Source organism: Stenella coeruleoalba (genome assembly GCF_951394435.1).
Source record: "Stenella coeruleoalba genome assembly, chromosome: 5".
NCBI lineage: Eukaryota > Metazoa > Chordata > Mammalia > Artiodactyla > Delphinidae > Stenella > Stenella coeruleoalba.
The window spans coordinates 77,805,725-77,823,919 of record NC_137150.1 but is presented as its reverse complement, the minus strand read 5'-3'; the positions used below and the strand labels follow the sequence as shown (position 1 = coordinate 77,823,919).

Here is an 18,195-nt window from a genome sequence, read left to right as displayed (position 1 = left end):
CCCGCTCTTTCAGATGCCAATCCCAAGTCACCTGTTCTTCTGACCTGAGGTTTCCACAACCTCCTCCTCGGGTTCAATTAATTTGCTACAGCAGCTCACAGAAATCAAAAAAACTGTTTACTTACTGCTTAGCAGTTTCCTATAAAAGGATATAGCTGAACATCCGATGGAAGAGATGCCTAGGGCAAGGAACGTAGGATGGGACGTGGAGCTTCCATGCCTTCTCCAAGAGCTCTCTCCCACAGCTCTGCCTGCTCAACCCGGAAGCTCTCCAAACCCCCACCTTTTGGGTTTTTAATAGACGTTTCCTTACACAGGTGTGATTAATTAAACCATTGCCCATTGGTGATTGAACTCAATCTCCTGCTTCTTTCTTGGCCCCAAAAGTAGGGGGGTGGGGCTGAAAGTGCTAACCCTCTGATCACCTGGTTGGTTCCCCTGGCAAGAAGCCCCTATCCTTAGGTGAGGCCCCCAATCACCTAATTAACAAAATGAAAGACACCTGTGTTGCTCTTGTCAGGAAATTCCAAGGATTTTAGAGCACTGTGCCAGAAACAGGAATAAAGACCAAATAGATATTTATCATAAATCATAACATCATACATACGTAATATGGTTAATCACAATCCTGGTTAAATTTAATTCTACCTACTTTATTTCTGTATCTGTGTAGCTGGATATGGCTGGAGAATATATAACCAGACTAAAAAGTCTCATTTTGAAATAAATCATCATTAACCTCAAGTGGGTTCCTGTGCTGCTGGGTAGTCCTCTGTCCACCCTCTTGAACAATAATTACATATTTTCTCCACTCTCCTCAGAGCTCCCATACCTCCTCCACTGTTTTCAATCTCAGCTAATGACCATGTGTCCTCTTTCACTGAGAAAACTGAAACGGTCAGATAAGAACTTCAGCAGCTGCCACCACCATGTCTACCAACCTGTCTGTCTGTATCTCCATGGTCTCTACCTTTTCTCCTGTTGTGACTGAACTGTAAGCTCCTGACTTGGTGAATGTCTCCACTTGTACACTAGATTCTACTCCCTTTCACCTACACAAGAAAGTCAATCCAGGAATTTTTCCTGTTTCCTTTATATAATTATAATAAATATTCATCATTTTACTAGATCAGCATACAAACATGCTGTTATTTCGCCCATTAAAAGAGAAAAACCCTCCTTGAATCTATTCTCCTACAATGCCCCATTTCACTTCTTTTTCTTTAGTGCAAAATTCCTTGAAATAGTTATGCTATATTCACTATTTCTAATTTTATTCTCCCATTCGCTCTTGAGTGCATTCTAATCAAACTTTCCCCCACACCAATCAACAAAAAGCTCTATATAAGTCATCACTGACCTCACTGCTAAATCCAATGGTCAATTCTCAAGTCACATCTTACCTGACACATTAGCAACATATTGCAGTTTACCATTTTCCCTACCTTATAACATTGCACTTTTCGCTTAGATTCCAGGATACTTTATTTACCTAGTTTTCTTCCACCTTTATAGCCATTCTTTTTCAGTCCCCTTTGCTCGCTCCTCTACATTTCATTGGACTTAAAACACCGGCATGCTCAAAGACAGACTCCTTAAACCTTTTCTGTTTTCTATTTATATTCAAGCCCTACATGAAATCAGCCAGCCTCATTACCTTAAATGCCTTTTGTAATCTAATGGGTCATATATTTATACTTATAGTCTGGCCTATCCCCAAATTCCTGATATAGGTATCCAGTTATAGGTATATGACATACACTTGGATGTCTAATAAGTATCTCAAACTTATGTCCCAAACTGAGTTCCTAATATTCCTTTCCTTTCTCCCACAGTCTTTCCCATATCTGTTAATGGCAATTCCATCCTTCCAGTTTCTCAGGTCAAAAGGATTAGAATCAATCTTGACCACTGTATCTCTTTCACACTCTAACCCCAACTTATTGGCATATTCTGTTGGCTTGACCTTTATAATATACTCAGATTCTGACCATTTCTCACCCTTTATACTATTACCACCTGGTTTGAGCAAGCCTCTATCCATTTCTCACCTGAATTATTGTACTAACCTTTTAACTGCTCTCCTTTCTTCCAACCTTGACTCCCTTTAGGATATACCCAGCACAAAGAGTGATCCTGTTAAATGGAAATTAGATTATATTACTCTATTCTCAAAATCTTCCCATCTCATACCAAGTAAAAGTCTAAGTCTTTACTGTGTCCTACAAGAACCTACATGACTTAGCTCCGTATTATCTCTGATCTCATCTCCTATAAGTCTGCCCGTAACTGCTCCAGAAGGTCAAGATCTGTGAATAGTTTGAGATTTTACTTTACTTGCAAGCTAATAAATTTAAGTTGCCAGTTTCATGGATGCTGATAGAAGACGTGAGACTCTTGGATCAGAGATAAAGGATAATCACAGTTGCCAGAATATTTTGTGCTGGTTTCCTGAGCCTTAATTCCACAGTACAATGCAAAGAAGCCTCCTCTTCTGTATAAATCTGCTCAGGCTGCCTTAACAAAATACCACAAACTGGGTGACTTCAACAACAGAATTTTATTTTCTCACACTTCTGGAGACTGGAAGTCTCAAATCAACATACCTGCACTGTTGGTATCTGGTGAGAGCTCTCTCCCTGAGTTGCAGACAGGTGCCTTCTCACTGTGTACTCATGTGACCTTTCCTATGTGTGGGGGAGGGGAGGGGAGGGGAGGGGGGGGAGAGAGAGAGGGAGAGAGAGAAAGAAAGAGCTAGGTCTCTGGGTGTCTCTTCTTATAAGGACACCAATTCTATCAGATCAGGGCCCTACCCTTATGACCTCCTTTAACCTTAAATATTCCCATAGAGGGCCCATCTCCAAATATCAATACATTCACACTGGGGGAGGGGGGGAGGGCTTTAATATATGAATTTGGGGAGGGGAAATGAACAAATATTAGTCCTTAACATCTTCTACTCTATTTAAAATTTAATCACACCCTTTTCCAAGAATTTCTATCCCCTTTTCTGCTTTATTTTTTCCTTAGTACTTATTGCTATCTAATCTCATATATATACTTACCGTATATATTGTCTGTCTCTATCATAGAAAGTTAGTTCTGTGAAGGTACGGATTTTTATCTGTTTTATTCACTATTTTATTCCCCTGTGCCTAAAACAGAGCCTAGAACACATGGTAAACCCTCAATAAGTATTTGTTGATTGAATGAATTAAGATTTTAGTGGGGAAGACTGGTAATTTGGAAAGCTGGAGAAGGTACACTTCTAGCCAGTAAGACCTCTTTTAGGAGGAAAATCCTCATTAATTGTCTGGTGAATTATTTACTGTAGACCGAATTGTTAATATCTTACTACAGAAGTCCTTAAATTTAAGCTTCCTTTGTAATGTGTATTTCTGAAATAGTAGAGGCTATATTTTGGACTTACTGAGCTTTTTTTAAAAAATCATGTTACATCATCTAAACATGTTATTTTTAATTTTAAATACTTTATAAAGTACTTTCTAAATGGAATGTATTTTTATAACACCCTTCCTAAGTCTCTGGTACATGTACACTCCTGAGGTATATCAGCCTGGGATAACTTCCTTACTCTCTCTACATGATGTCAAAGGAGAAAGGAAAGAAAAGGCTGCTAGGGCGCTGCTTAGGGGAGAATCTGCAAATGTCCAAAGGTCAGTCTACCCCAAGTTACTTCCTAAGCTTCATTGTATCTTGTCTCTGGGACTGGTAAAAATCACCCATAGGTAATAGTTTGGCATGGATATTCAACCTTGGAGAGTCTAGGTGAGTAAACCATTTTTCTGTATAAAAGATGCATAAGCCTGCCTAAACATCAAAGCTAGTTTGGATTTTTTTTAATACAATCAAAATTGCTAGCATGAACTCTAGATATTTAAATTTCATGAAATATTCTGAGTGTTCATTTTCAGAAGAAGAAAAATAGCATTTTCTAGTGAATGAGTCTATAAAATAAAGAAGTGGAATCAGTTGGCATTATTTTTTCAGCTGGTTATTCAATAAATTAAAATTATAAATTTTCTAAAATTTGCTCTTTAAAAAAGTATTTTAATGAATACTATATAGTATAATGAAAGGATACTGGATTAGGAATTAGGAAACCTGAGTTCTAGTCCAGGCTCAGCCACTGACTTGCTATGTGACCTGGCCCAAGTCTCATCATTTTTCTGGGTCTCTGTTTTCTCATTAATATAATGAGAGGATTTGACAAGTTGATGTCTTAGACTCCTTTTAGACCCCACCTTTTATGATTCCAAGTTATTGCAACTGACGAACTCACAAATCTACTGATTTATGTATAATACTGCAATATTATGACACTATAGATATGAATTATCATAATATAAAACATTTATCACCCATAGATGAATAGCAGCTGTTTTAGAATTTCATGTGCCAGTGATATGAAATTGTTTTTATAGGTACATTCCTCTCATTGAAAGGAGCTGTCCTAACATTCTCCTGTATGGACCGAACTGGCAGATTAATGCAACCACCATATGAAGTCTGGAGGGATCCAAACAACATAGATGAAAATGAGAAATCTTGGAGAAGAAAGCTGGTCATGAACTGCCCCTCTCCATCCCAAGAAATAGGAGATCATCAGTATACAATAATTTGCTCAGAAAAACAAGCCAAAGTCTTCTCACTGCCTTCTCAGACTTGCCTCTATGTTCACAACATCACCGAGACATCTTTTATACTGCAAGCAGATGTGGTGGTCATGTGTAACAGTGCCTGCTTGGCATGCTTTTGTGCCAATGGGCATATCATGATAATGAGGTACTTCCCTTCTTTATAAATTATCTGGTAATCATAATAGTGCAAACAAGGTACAATTATGAAAAGTATATGTGTAATGTGCAAGATGTTATCAAGAAGCAACCTGAGATCATTGTTTCATTATGTTTGTGAATGTTTTATTGCTCAAAAGTTTGAGGAGACTTTGAGTTTTTATTTGTTTTTGTTTGCTTTTTGTTTGTTTTTTGTTTTTGCTAAAAATGCTTTGCATTGTGAATGAAATATGTTAATTGACATCAAGGAATCTAAGGAAAGAGTGATTCTCCAGTCATCCACACATTCATTCAACATTTATTGAGCACATGTTATCTCCCAGATGCTATGCTAGGCACGGGATATATGAAGATGAATAAACTACAAGGAAAAGAAATGAACTGTTACCTTTACTATGTTTCATAGTACACACAAGAATTTTCCATACAGAATTTAATTTTATCCTTATAACTTCTCTAGGACATAGGAAAATAAAGTGTTATTTGCATCCTCCATTTTACATATGTTAACAAATTTGCCTGAGGTTGCAAGTCTAGGAAAAAGTGAGATCAATACTGAACAGTATACTAAAAGTCATTTTATTTTAACCTGCTCTAGCTATGCATTAAGAAATATACATGGAGGGAGAGCTTGGATGCGCTTTTGAACTGAAGTCGTAACTATATTGAAGGCTAGGTGGAAACAGATGTGAGGGATAATTGAGGGAAATTTGCTGAATGTAAAACCAATTGGTTGTGAAAGGTAATGGAGGTCTTTAAATCTCAGGGTTAGAAAAGAACTTAAAGGTTAAAAAGTTTTATCATGAACTTGGATAATAGTGAGGTCATTAGCAGATAAGAAAGTCAGAATTTAGAAAGACTGATAATGAGAAGTTTGGGAATGAATTGAGAATGAATGCTTGGAATGTGAGGTGCTTATATGCCAGCCTGCAGAAGTTTAGCCAGCAATTTAAGGTCTGGACTCTTAAAAAAATAGGGATGGAAGATACAGCTCTGGAAACCATTTACGTAAATGCATTAGTGAAAGTTGTAGCCGTGAATGAAATCATCAAAGAGGACACTATAAAAAAAGCGGAGAAATAGACTGGTCTTAGGACAAAAATTGAGGGGGAGGGGTGCATATGTCTACATTTATGTAGTGGAGAAAAAAGAAACTCCAGCAAAGGAGATTGAGAAGTCATCAGAGAGCTAGGAAAAGGATCAGAGTAGCAGAACTTCATGAAATGAAAACGACAGCAGAGTATCAAAACGATGGTCAAGAGGTAGTACAAGAAAAAACCCTAGATCTGGCACCTAGATATTAGTGATCTTTGAGAAAGCAAATCTTAGGAGCACGGTGGAGGTAAGACTAAATTTCAAGGGGGCAAGAAGAGGCAGTGGCATAGATCAGGGGCTGACAGACTACAGCCCCAGGCCATATCTACCCTGCCCTCCCCCAAATCTGATATTGTAAAGCTTGCAAGCTAAGAATGGTTTTTACATTTTCAAATTGTTGAAAGAAATCAGAGAAGAATATTTCATGGTATGTGAAAAGTATATGAAATTCAAATTTTCAATGGCCATAAACAAAGGTTCGGGGAACACAACCACACCCACTTGCTTACATACTGCCCAGGGGGGCTTGTGCACAGTAGGGCAGAGTCGAGTAGTTGCCCTGGAGGCCTAAAATATTTACTATCTGGCTCTTTAAAAAAAAGTTTGCCAACCCCTGAGACAGTATTCTTTGGGGAAATTTTGGTAAAAAGAGAGATGAGAGACAGGAAAGTAGTTCGAGAGCAAACCTGGGTGTTTGAGAGTGTTTTTATTGTTATGTTTTATTTAATAGGGGAGACATGAGTAGATTTGTAAGCCAAGAAGTAGTTAATGAAGGAGAAAGTTTTGAAAACATAAAATCATTTATGGCCTGCTCATTCTCTTACATATTTCTTACTCTTTCTCTCTTCATCTGGTTTCTCTTTCTCAAGCTCTTTTTAAAGATTTCTGAAGGCCATTCCAGTCTTGTTTGAAAATAACGACTTAACTCCTAGACATGCCTTAGTTTAGAAGGAAAAAAAAATGTGTGTATACACTCCCCTGAGCTCACGTTTAGTCACTCAAAAATGTTATTTCGCAATTGAGTTTTTAGCTTGATAGTGACTACTTACCCTGTTTTTGCAAAATTTTAGTATGTCTTCTTTTCTTAAATGGTACATCTGAAAATTAATTTCTACTTAAATGAATACATGCTACATCTACATTTATGAGGAGGGGAATTTCTTGAGAAATGAAAAGCAAGAGTTTAAAAAGCAACAGGAGTCATAGCAATAGGAAAGATAAAATGATCTCTCTGTCTCTGCCCTTTGTAAAAGCTGTTTTACATGATAATGACTACTTTAATATTATGTCCTAGTGGAAACTCTTTGTGTTCACGAGGATCTCAAAAATATTTGAAAAGTGATTTTGACATGATTTTAGTAATGTGTAAGGTGTGGCTAGGAAACATGTGGCTTGAGTAACTGGAGTCTACAAATTGGCATGCTCCTGACCTTGCTAAGCATATTCCCAGATCTTTCCAGACCCTGTCAGAACTTAACTACGGGACTTTCCTGGCAGTCCAGTGGTTAGGACTCCGTACTTCCAATGCAGAACTTAACTACACTGAGCCCAATCTCCTCAAGTCCTAGTTTTCAGATAGTTGCTAGGTAGGTATGATTGCTCATGTGCCAATGTACCCAGACCTAGAAAAGAGTAGAGAGAGATGCAAGAGGCTTATCTATGTATAAAGTTCTCAAATTGGGCTGAGAGAGCCATTTTTAGTGGGAACCATCTTTAGTTACCTGACACTATTTCCTTATAAAAATGTCCTTGCACAGAAAAAAACTTTTTTTTTTTCATCTTTAAGAGTACTTGTTTCCTAGACCTTAGCAATTGACTTACTCTTTCCTTTTCCTACCAAAAGTGATTACACCTGTTGTATTTTGTTGGCTTACTTTTATTATGCTACATAGACAACACAACTTATCAGGAAAGTCCATAGGAACCTCTTCCCCACCACAGCCCATTAATCTGAATGAATGGAAGTCTGTTTAACTGGGTTTGTTCTGGACTCATATCCTAAGGATCTTTGTTACTTCAAACGCCATCACATGTATTTTTAATATACTTTTTTCATACTAAATCTTTGAAATTCAGTATATAATTTACACTTACAGAATATCTCAAATCAGACAAGCCATATATCAACTGCTCAATAGCCACATGTGGCTAGTGGCTACCATATTGGACAGCACAGCGCTAGGACCTCATGAAAAACTTATTCCTATAGCACAGATTTCAGGTCCCATTTTATATGGTAAGATTCTAGGGCTTAAGTTGTAATTACAAACTACTTTGATAAGAGAAATAAGTACTTTTTTTTCAAGGTGCTGGTTTTATGATCTGGGTTAATTTAAAATCATTGTGCACCCTACAATTAGTAGAATGATTTCAAAGCTTGAGATTTAACTACAAGTTTATTTTTCTCTTTTTGGCATTAGAGATGTGCTTTAAAAGCATCGAGATTGGTTTTCTTTAGTAGTTTGTAAATCTGGCTCCAGTGACAGTATCCAAAAGTACATTTTTATAAATATGTAAGCAGAATCATTTGACTACAACATTAGGATAAGCATAGAGCCAATCAGTAAGACACTTGAGATGTGGTATTAGCTTGGATGTGCAAATTTTGATCTATTATTTGTAACTAATTCTGTTACAGCCCCCAGCCATGTTTGTTTATTAATCATCCCTTCAGTGCAGGTGCCCTAAGTCATAGGTGATTTTCACTTTCTGTGTATAGAGGAAGTAAAGGAATGGGGAGCAAAGCCACTCCATTCCCAGGCACAGTGAACAAGACCCACTTCATCAGTGTATAACCTCCTCAGACCCAGTTCTGCCTTAAAAAGAGACAATAGACCAAGTATGCAGGCAGCCACTTTCTAGCTGTGGTGTTTCTGCCATAATCAAAGATTATAACTGTACTGTAGGAACCTGTGAAAAGCTCCAAAAAGCATTTTGAAATTGCTGGCCACTGCGTTTAATCCATCCTTCAAAGACATTTGCTAAGTATCTGTGTGGATTAAGATAGAAGAACTGTGCCCATAATTTTTTGTGAATATGATTTTATGTGAAAGTCTAGTTTACTACCATTGAAAATTCAAGAGGATAAAGAAACAACCATAAAGTAGTGGTATAAAAAGTATTGTTTCATGTAAGGATCTGCACATTTTATACAAAGAAATTAAAAGCTTCTAACAACTTGAAAATGAAATGTGGATTTGTTTTTTTCCATTCAGCCTACCTAGTCTTCGCCCAATGTTGGATGTTAATTATTTGCCACTGACAGACATGAGGATAGCACGGACGTTTTGTTTTACCAATGAAGGACAGGCATTATACCTTGTCTCTCCTACTGAAATTCAGCGGTTAACATACAGCCAAGAGATGTGTGATAATCTACAGGTAGGTCAGGCACATTTATGAATAAACATAGGACACAGTTGTAAAAAGAGAAAAAGTTAGAAAGATGTCTAAAAGCTAAAATATTATTGAGCCAGACAATAAATATGCCTGCCCTAGAACATGTTTTGAATATATGTTCATCATTGTGATGCTACCAAGTTCTAGTGTGGTTCCAGATATACACAGAAAAAAATAAGAAAAAACGGGATGTGCGAAGAATGTGATCATACATATCAATGGTTGTTTTGTGTGTTTTATTGGTTTTTTTGCCTATGGAGAATCCTCTGAAAGATTATGAAAATCTTCCTCCAGGGTGGGGAATATGTATGTACACACAAAAATTCTGCATACAATTCAGGGAGTTAATGAAATTTTTTTAAAGAAATCTTAATTGTGATTAAGAGCCATACAAAATAAATACATATCCTGTAGGTTAGAATTGGGCATTTGTCTTTGATCATAGCGGTTAAGCAGAACCTAGAAACAAATATAAAAGGCTATCTAACCTTGGATAAGTAAATGTGGTCACAAAATGTTAAAAGGCATCTTAGGGATTTAATTGGTTTCTCCTCCTTATTTTAGAAATAAGAAAACTAAAACCCATTCATTACAATATAGAGGTTCAGAGCATAAGCTCTGAACTATTTAAGTAGCATTTTGCTCACTTATATAACTTTGGCCATTTTACTTAATCTACTACCTTGAAGCACTGCTGTGAGAATTAAGAAAGAATTCATATAAAGCACTGAGCACAGTGCCTGGAACATAATAAGCTTTAAAAATAAATAATAATAAATGTTATTCAACAAATACTTAGAGTTTTTTATATGCCTGGTACTTGGCTGGGCTCTAGGAACACAATCATAAACAAGATACGAGTCCCTACCTGTTAGTGTGGAGGGAGAGATAAGTAAACAGACAACCACAATACTCTGGAAAATGCTGTTATATGGCTGTGCCGGTGCTGGGGAGACATGTGAGAGGGGCACCTGGGTTGATGGAACAAAAGGGAAGGGGTAGTTAGAAAAAGGTTGTGAAGGATGAATAGGAGTTATCCATAGGAATGGATGGCTGGAGATGGAAAAGGTAATAATATTCTTGACAGAGCAGAGGCATGCGACAGCCCCAAGGTTCAGGCAACTTCCAACAAAGTGCTGAGTTGGGAAGTGGAGAGAGTGAAGGGTTGATGCTGGAGAGTTAGTCAAGAACAGAGCTTGGAACACCTTGTAAGCTCCTTAAGGAATCTGGCATTTATCCCCAGGGCAATAGCAAGTCATTGAAAAGGTTTAACAAATTTGTTTATTAAAGCTAATATTCTGGTTGCAGTATGGCAATTAGTTTTGTGGAATTAAGACTAAAAGTAGGGAGAAAAATTTGGAGGCTTTTTAAAATAATTAAGGCCAAAAATAATAGTGGTTTGAAATAAGGCAGCCAACAGTGAGGAGAGAGAAAAGTTAGCAGATTCAATGGCTATAAAGTGTAATCAGTCGGATTGGAGGGTTATTAGATGTAGGAGTGAAGGAAAGGAAGGAGTTAATAATTATTCCTGTATTTCTGGGTTGGGGAACTAAGTAGATGGTGCAGCCATTTCCAAAGAGAAGGGATTCGGAGGAAGAGCACAGGTCTGGGGAGTAGAGGTGAAAGGGGATGATGATGACAGTCATGCTGCAAGTTCACAGACAAACTGATATTAGGTCAACGGTCTGACTTTGGGTTGAAGTTCCTTCCTCCAAACCAATGGTTCTCAAATTTTGGTCTGCTTTAGAAAGACCAAAGCAAGTTAAAACTTTTTAGGGCAAGTTAAAAGTTAGGAAAAGTTAGAGCAAGTTAAAAATACAGATAACCAGAATACATCTATGCAAATTTTGATTTAGTGCATGTGGAATAAAGCCAGTGCATCTGTGTTTCTAACAAGATATCTCCCCAGTCATTCTAAATTACATCAAATATTAAGAACAATTTTACCTCACCATGCAGTAGCTGCCTACTTTGACTCATTTAAATTATCTTGAGCTACTTCATTATTTTGTACATGATATAAAAATAAATCCAGCCTTTCTCTACACACCACCTGGTTCCAGAAAGGGAACTAGGACAGGAAAGACGCTATGGTAATTGAAAAAGAATCAGAAGTCTAGATTGGCAGTCACTGATCAAGTGTAAATTAATCCTAGGGTGAATATTAGCTTCCCATGCTTTCTAATTGTAGAAGGAAGAAACGAAGAGGGCAGAAAAGTGAGAATTTTAGGATGTCAGTTCTTGGAGAAGGGAAGGGAAAGGAAGGAGATGGAGAAAGAAAGGCCAGAGAGAACTGGGAGCAAAGCAAAAATCACCAGGAAAATATATGGAGAACAGACTGCCTTTTCATGACATGCTCTAACCTGCCACCATGTTATCTTTTGATCTGTTACTTTACTCTTAGTCTAATGCTGTTTTCTTTTGATCTGATATAGGACATGCTAGGAGATTTGTTTACTCCCATAGAGACACCAGAAGCTCAAAACAGAGGCTTTCTCAAAGGACTGTTTGGTGGAAGTGGACAAACATTTGACAGAGAAGAGCTCTGTGAGTAACAGAAGACCTATTTCTAGACTAGCGTTTTGCTTCTATACCATGAAAACTATTTGTTTACCAAACATGAATAAAATTGGTCACTTTATATTAGATGCACTTCTAATAGTATATGCAATTCATAGTACATGCAATTCATACAAAAAATGAGTAAGCTAATAAATGTGTCATTTGCAGGTAGATCATACCTGCAAGGCAGGGTGAAGACATTTGATTACTAAAATCTGAAAAAATGTTTTTGAATCTGCCTGCCTTTACTTCTAGGAAACAGATTATTTATTCAGAATTCAAGGTTTACCAATGGTACAGAATAAATTACTTTAAAAAAATCTACCTGCGAAACTCTGATGAACAATAATCAAAATGCAGTAGAAAGATACTAGGGAACATTTTCAGAGATAAATTAAGAATACATTTTCCAGAATATCTCACCCACCATTTGGTCTTACAGATCAAAACTCCTTTTTTGAATTTTTAACTATGCAAAAGATCTAGGTACCTCCATACAATGGAATAGTATTCAGCCATAAAAGGAAATGACGTTTGATACATACTACAACATGGATGAACCTTGAAAACATCATGCTAAATTAAAGAAGGAAGACAAAAATGGCCACATATTGTATGATTCCTTTTATACAAAATGTTCTGAATAGACAAATCCATAGAGACAGAAAGTAAATTAATAGTTGCCAGGGACTGAGGCAAGGAGGGACTAGAAAGGGACTGCTAATAGGTACAGAGTTTTCTTTTTGGGGTGATGAAAATGTTCTAAAATTAGACAGTGGTGATAGTTGCACAAATCTGTGCATATGCTAAAAACCACTGAATTGTACACTTAAAAAGGGTGAGTTTTGGGAATCTCCTGGCAGTCCAGTGGTTAGGATTTGGAGCTTTCACTGCCGGGGCCAGGAGTTCGATCGCTGTTCTGGAAACCAAGATCCCGCAAGCTGTGCAGCATTGGCCAAAAATTAAAAAAAGGGGTGGTGGTGAATTTTATGATATGTGAATTTTATCTCAATAAGCCTCTTATTTTTTAAAAAACTGATCTAGATTCCATTCCTAATGTTATATCCTTGGGAATTCTCACTAAATTTTTACTAAGAGAGCTGTTTTTCAATATTTAAAAGTTACTTCATTAAAATTAAGTGAAAATGCGCTTTGTAAATGATGGGGAAATTTTTAGTCTTTTATAAAGTTCCTACAAATGTTTATTAATGCCCATCATGCATACACCCCATTCTCTAGTATTTACATACACACACACACAGAGATTTTTGAAAAAACGACAACTGCGGCCTACAAAGACTGACAGCAAGATGAATACAGAAGATTGGAATGCCAACTTGGGCAGAAATTTAAATAAATGATCAGGCCTGAGATTGGAACAGACACTAATATGGGTTAAATATGAGGTCACAATAAAATTGTGAGCATCCCAATTCAGCAATGTCAAGAAATGCATTTGGGCTTCCCTGGTGGCGCAGTGGTTGAGAGTCCGCCTGCCGGTGCAGGGGACACGGGTTCGTGCCCTGGTCCGGGGGGATCCCACATGCCACGGAGTGGCTGGGCCCGTGAGCCATGGCCGCTGGGCCTGTGCGTCTGGAGCCTGTGCTCCGCAAGGGGAGAGGCCACGGCAGTGGGAGGCCCGTGTACCGCAAAAAAAAAAAAAAAAAAAAAAAAAAAGAAAGAAATGCAATTATGCCGTATTGTATGGAACACCCCCCCACACACACACATAATAAGGCATATGGTACCAATATCTCTCTCAGTCTCTTTCATGGGCATTTTTCTTCGGTAAATGCTAACATCTGCAAATACAGATCTATGATAGGAACAAATATGTCTCTTCATGAGAATTATGACAGTAGAATTCAATGTAAGTACTTTGGTGATAAACTTGACTATAATTACTTGAATTACTGACAGAATGTTTTAAATTGCTATGGCTTGAACTCCCAGTTGGGGAAGCTTCAGCAGGAAAAGCATCACGCAGCCTCGCACAGCACATTCCTGGACCAGGTGGTATAGAAGGGATGAAAGGTGCTGCCGGAGGGGTGATGGGAGAGCTGACTCGTGCACGGATCGCACTTGATGAGAGAGGACAGAGGCTAGGAGAGCTGGAAGAGAAAACTGCAGGCATGATGACCAGTGCAGAAGCATTTTCCAAACATGCACATGAGGTAAACTGCCTAAGTAAATAAAGGCATCTTCATACAGTAATAACTTTAAACATTTAGGTCCTGCAAAAGAAAGCCTAAACAGAGATGTCACTGAAAGTAATCCTGTGTGAGAGCCAAGGTAACTGGGATCTCTTTATAAGTATTATAACTCCCCTCATATTGGGGGGAAAAAATTTTTTTAATACTATATTGATACTTCTTTACCTTAGAGGATGACTTAAAAGAAAATTATCCACTGGTTCTGGTACACTGGGTCTATATTGTGCATCAGCTGCTAAAAAGGTACTTAGGTTGATTACATGATCTCCCCCAACAAGGTGTGAGGGGGCAGTAGAGGCTGGGATCCACACACCCCTTTTTGTCTCAATCATTAAAAATCATTTCCTGTCAGGCAAATCTTTAGAGCTTGATTGGTTTTTTAAAAAGTCTTTCTATATGCACTTTATTTCAAAAAATAAAGGAAGTCTTATAAGTTTTGAGATTTTGATATGCATGATTAGCTCAATATGAGCTTGCTTTGATTAGCACTTTTAAATAATTTTTTAACATCTTATGGTGACTATTTTTTCTTTGCAGTTAATGCTGAAATATAAGGATAAGAAATGGTACCAATTCTAAACTTCTAAAGAAGCTATGACTGCTTTGAGAAACCATTATTCAGGGAAACCATATTTATTCCCGGCATCACTATTCAACTGCTAGAAGACAGTTTCTTCCACAAAATGTTCCATTACAGTCCATCTGAAGTTATCATAAGGGAGACTTATCAGAGACACTGTACAACCCAAAGGCTGGAACCCTGGTTAAAACCCCAAGATATGGCTGAATTTGCCTCTTCCCACGTGGAATGGAGCTATCATCTTGGCATGTCGTTTGCTAAGGATTTACATTTAGGAACTACGGGGAGTCCTGATTTGAAAAAATCCTGTACAAACAAAAACCATTAATGCACTTAATGAAAAAAAATTTTGCATGATAAATTAACATCTTAAGAGGAAAAGAAAAAAAAAGCATGTTGTGACAGAAGAAAAAAAGATTTATGGTAAACTATTTTTATAAATTGGACCACACCTGACAATTTAAAAAAATCTGTGTTAGAAGATATCAGTGCATTTCAAGTACATTTGCAATACCCAACTGAAAAAACAAACAAAACCAGACTTTTCTTTTCATCTATAACTTTCATTATCTAGAACATTATTGAATTCTTATGGCAAGAGTCTGATTAACGTTCTTCTCTCTCCATAATATTTTACATTATTCACAGTTCTTGGTCATAATCAAATATTGCCAGTACAGTAAATTATTCCTAACACAATTATATCCATTTCTATCACCTTCAGAACAAGTTGCTATTTTTAGTCACAAACCGTGCAGGGTTGGGTCACCTCGAAGCATTTTTTCAGCCTGGCTTATACTCTGCAGGGGAGTTGACAATAGGTTTGGGGAAACTAGACTTACAGGAACAATGTAGTTAGCTTTGAGAACTGATTTCACTCACTCTGGTTTCAGGTTCTAAAGTGATATATTTTTAATGCTCCATTTGTATCCTTGTCTGCCAATTACACAGTATATTACTGTTCAATCCCAGTGGGGTCTTCAATTCAAAGGTGCTCTTGCAGCCTGACACTCACAGACCAAACTGGTCATTCTCTTTAGTCTGATTCAGTAAAACCTCAGTTAATGTTTTAGGAAAGGGATTCTGACATTTCTGATTAACAAGGGCTTTCATTAGAAATTACTTTTTGGTTCAATACTTACTATTAAAAATTGTTATAAAGTGGTGGTGTTTTTGCTATCTTGGCTTTAGTCACCATTATGGACAACAGAAATTTTGTCACTCAACAGGCTAAATAACATAAGCCACAGGATTATGTCAACAGGTACCAAATACCTATTCCTTATTAAAAGCTCTTTTAAAAATGGAATGAAGAGGCTTCCCTGGTGGCGCAGTGGTGAGAATCTGCCTGCTAATGCAGGGGACACAGGTTCGAGCCCTGGTCTGGGAAGATCCCACATGCCGTGGAGCAACTAGCCCCGTGAGCCACAACTGCTGAGCCTGCGCGTCTGGAGCCTGTGCTCCGCAACAAGAGAGGCCACAATAGTGAGAGGCCCGCGTACCGCGATGAGGAGAGGCCCCCGCTTGCCACAACTAGAGAAAGCCCTCGCACAGAAACGAAGACCTAACACAGCAAAAATAAATAAATTAATAAACTCCTACCCCCAACATCTAAAAAAAAAAAGGAATAAAGAATATCCTTAACATGATAAAAGATTATCTATTATAACTCAACAGAGAGCTAGTAGAGGCAAACAAAATAAAGATGTCTGCTACCATCATTTAATATGATTCTGGAAGTCAAAAGTCTTAGGAAATGAACATATGCAGATTCTGGGACCCATCCTATAATATGTATGTTATTCTTTCAAAAAGAATCTTTTTAAAGAAAATTAATGGGTTCGGCTCATTGAATTTTGATTAATCAAGGTCTTACCAGACTCACATTGTTTCTTAAGAATTCACCATTTTCCTGAAGTCCAGGCTATTTGAGTAGCCAAAAATAGTATTTCTGCTTGTTTTTTTAGTTTTTAAATTTTTAGTGAATTTGTTTAAAGTGGCACTTCTTTCAAATGTTCTCAGTAATTTTGAGAAGAACAAATTAATCTTTGAGAAGAGTAATCTTTGAAAAGAGATGGGGGAAAGAGTCAGAAAATGTATACCAGGATAGCATTTCTCAGAGTCCTTGAATTCTCCTGATTTCTCAAAAAAGCCTCTCTAGGAATCTCTCCAGACTCCTGTGAACAGCCTTAGGGTAACAGAACCTGACTTTGAAATACAAACATGATACATAAAATTATATAGTAAAAATACTGAAGAAACTTGAGACCAGGATTTGGAAAACACTGGTAGGCAAATTGCACTGTACTATTTGTACCATCAGTTTTAAGGACCCAGTTTTCTGATTTTCTGAACAAATACTTTATCATTTCTATACTTAAAAAAAAACCTAAGAGTAAAATATTGGTTTATTTTAGAAGCAATGAAATAAAGCCCAAAGTGGCATTAAATTCAATGACTATCTCTAAAGCCCCAATAGGATGTGACTTAACTTGTTCTGTATCAGGGTTTCTCAACAATGGCACTGTTAACAGAAAATTCTTTGTTATGTGGCACTGTCCTTTGCACTGCAGGTGTCTAGCAGCACCCCTGGCCTCTCTCCACTAGATGCCACTAGCGACCCCCACTCCCACCCGCCCCAAAATGACAATCAAAAATGTCTCCAGCCATTGACAAAATTACCCCCAGTTGAGAGCCACTGTTCTACATCATTTGGAGACAGATTAAGTGTGAATATGTAATATGTCTTGTATAAAATTAAACATTGTTAGTACACAGTAACAAATTATTATACCCAAAATTACATGTGTGGTTCATATGCAATAAAATGCTATTTTGGGGAAAGCTTACATGAATCACTGAAAGATAACAATTACAGAATATTTTAAAGCATACAGAAAAAATACCAGAAAGGACAAAATAGCATTTCACAGAAGTGCTTAAAACTGGCTTTAATGAATAGATCAAAAGTTTATAATTGGCACGTCAATTGGAAGTAAGGTGCTTCTGAAATGCTTGAAAAGAATAGGTTCTTTTCGTCTTTCAATATTGTTTTTATAAACCCTTTCTTAATGTAAGGGTAACTTCATCCCACAAACTCCTGATTAGTGGAATACAAATTAATGAGGTTTTACTGTATCAAAATTATTTTTCTAATTCAGAGATAGCAATAACAAGAATCTAATATGGACGTGATTTTTCTCTTTGAACATTTCTGTTGCACTGACCTTAGCATGCGCGTGCACGCGCGCGCACACACACACACACACACACACACACACCACCATCTCACCATCATCATCATCTTTAGAAAATGAGTACTGTTGATCCATGTAATACTTTACATCTCTCTTCTCTACTATTTAAATGTCTTGCCTCTATCTTAGAACATAAGAAAAATACTCCTAGTAACTTGAACAATGATAGAGAAAATGACTCTGAGCCTTAGTTGTCATCAAAATTACATTTTGTCTGCTTAAGGTGACATCAGAAGATAAGGCTTGCAAATCACAGTCTCTCTACAAGTTGA

General features: G+C 37.2%; 1 protein-coding gene across 2 annotated transcripts in view; it reads left to right on the top strand.

Annotated features, from left to right (window-relative positions):
• STXBP5L (syntaxin binding protein 5L) overlaps window positions 1-17,004 on the top strand; it is a 369,562-nt gene extending 352,558 nt beyond the window's left edge. For both annotated transcript variants that reach the window (XM_079922719.1, XM_079922720.1), the window contains 5 exons: window positions 4,446-4,806; window positions 9,128-9,293; window positions 11,747-11,858; window positions 13,827-14,047; window positions 14,624-17,004. In XM_079922719.1, the coding sequence (XP_079778845.1) occupies window positions 4,446-4,806; window positions 9,128-9,293; window positions 11,747-11,858; window positions 13,827-14,047; window positions 14,624-14,665 (902 nt within the window). In that variant the 3' untranslated portion in view covers window positions 14,666-17,004. The remainder of the gene's footprint in view (window positions 1-4,445; window positions 4,807-9,127; window positions 9,294-11,746; window positions 11,859-13,826; window positions 14,048-14,623) is intronic.
• Window positions 17,005-18,195: the final 1,191 nt, after the last annotated feature.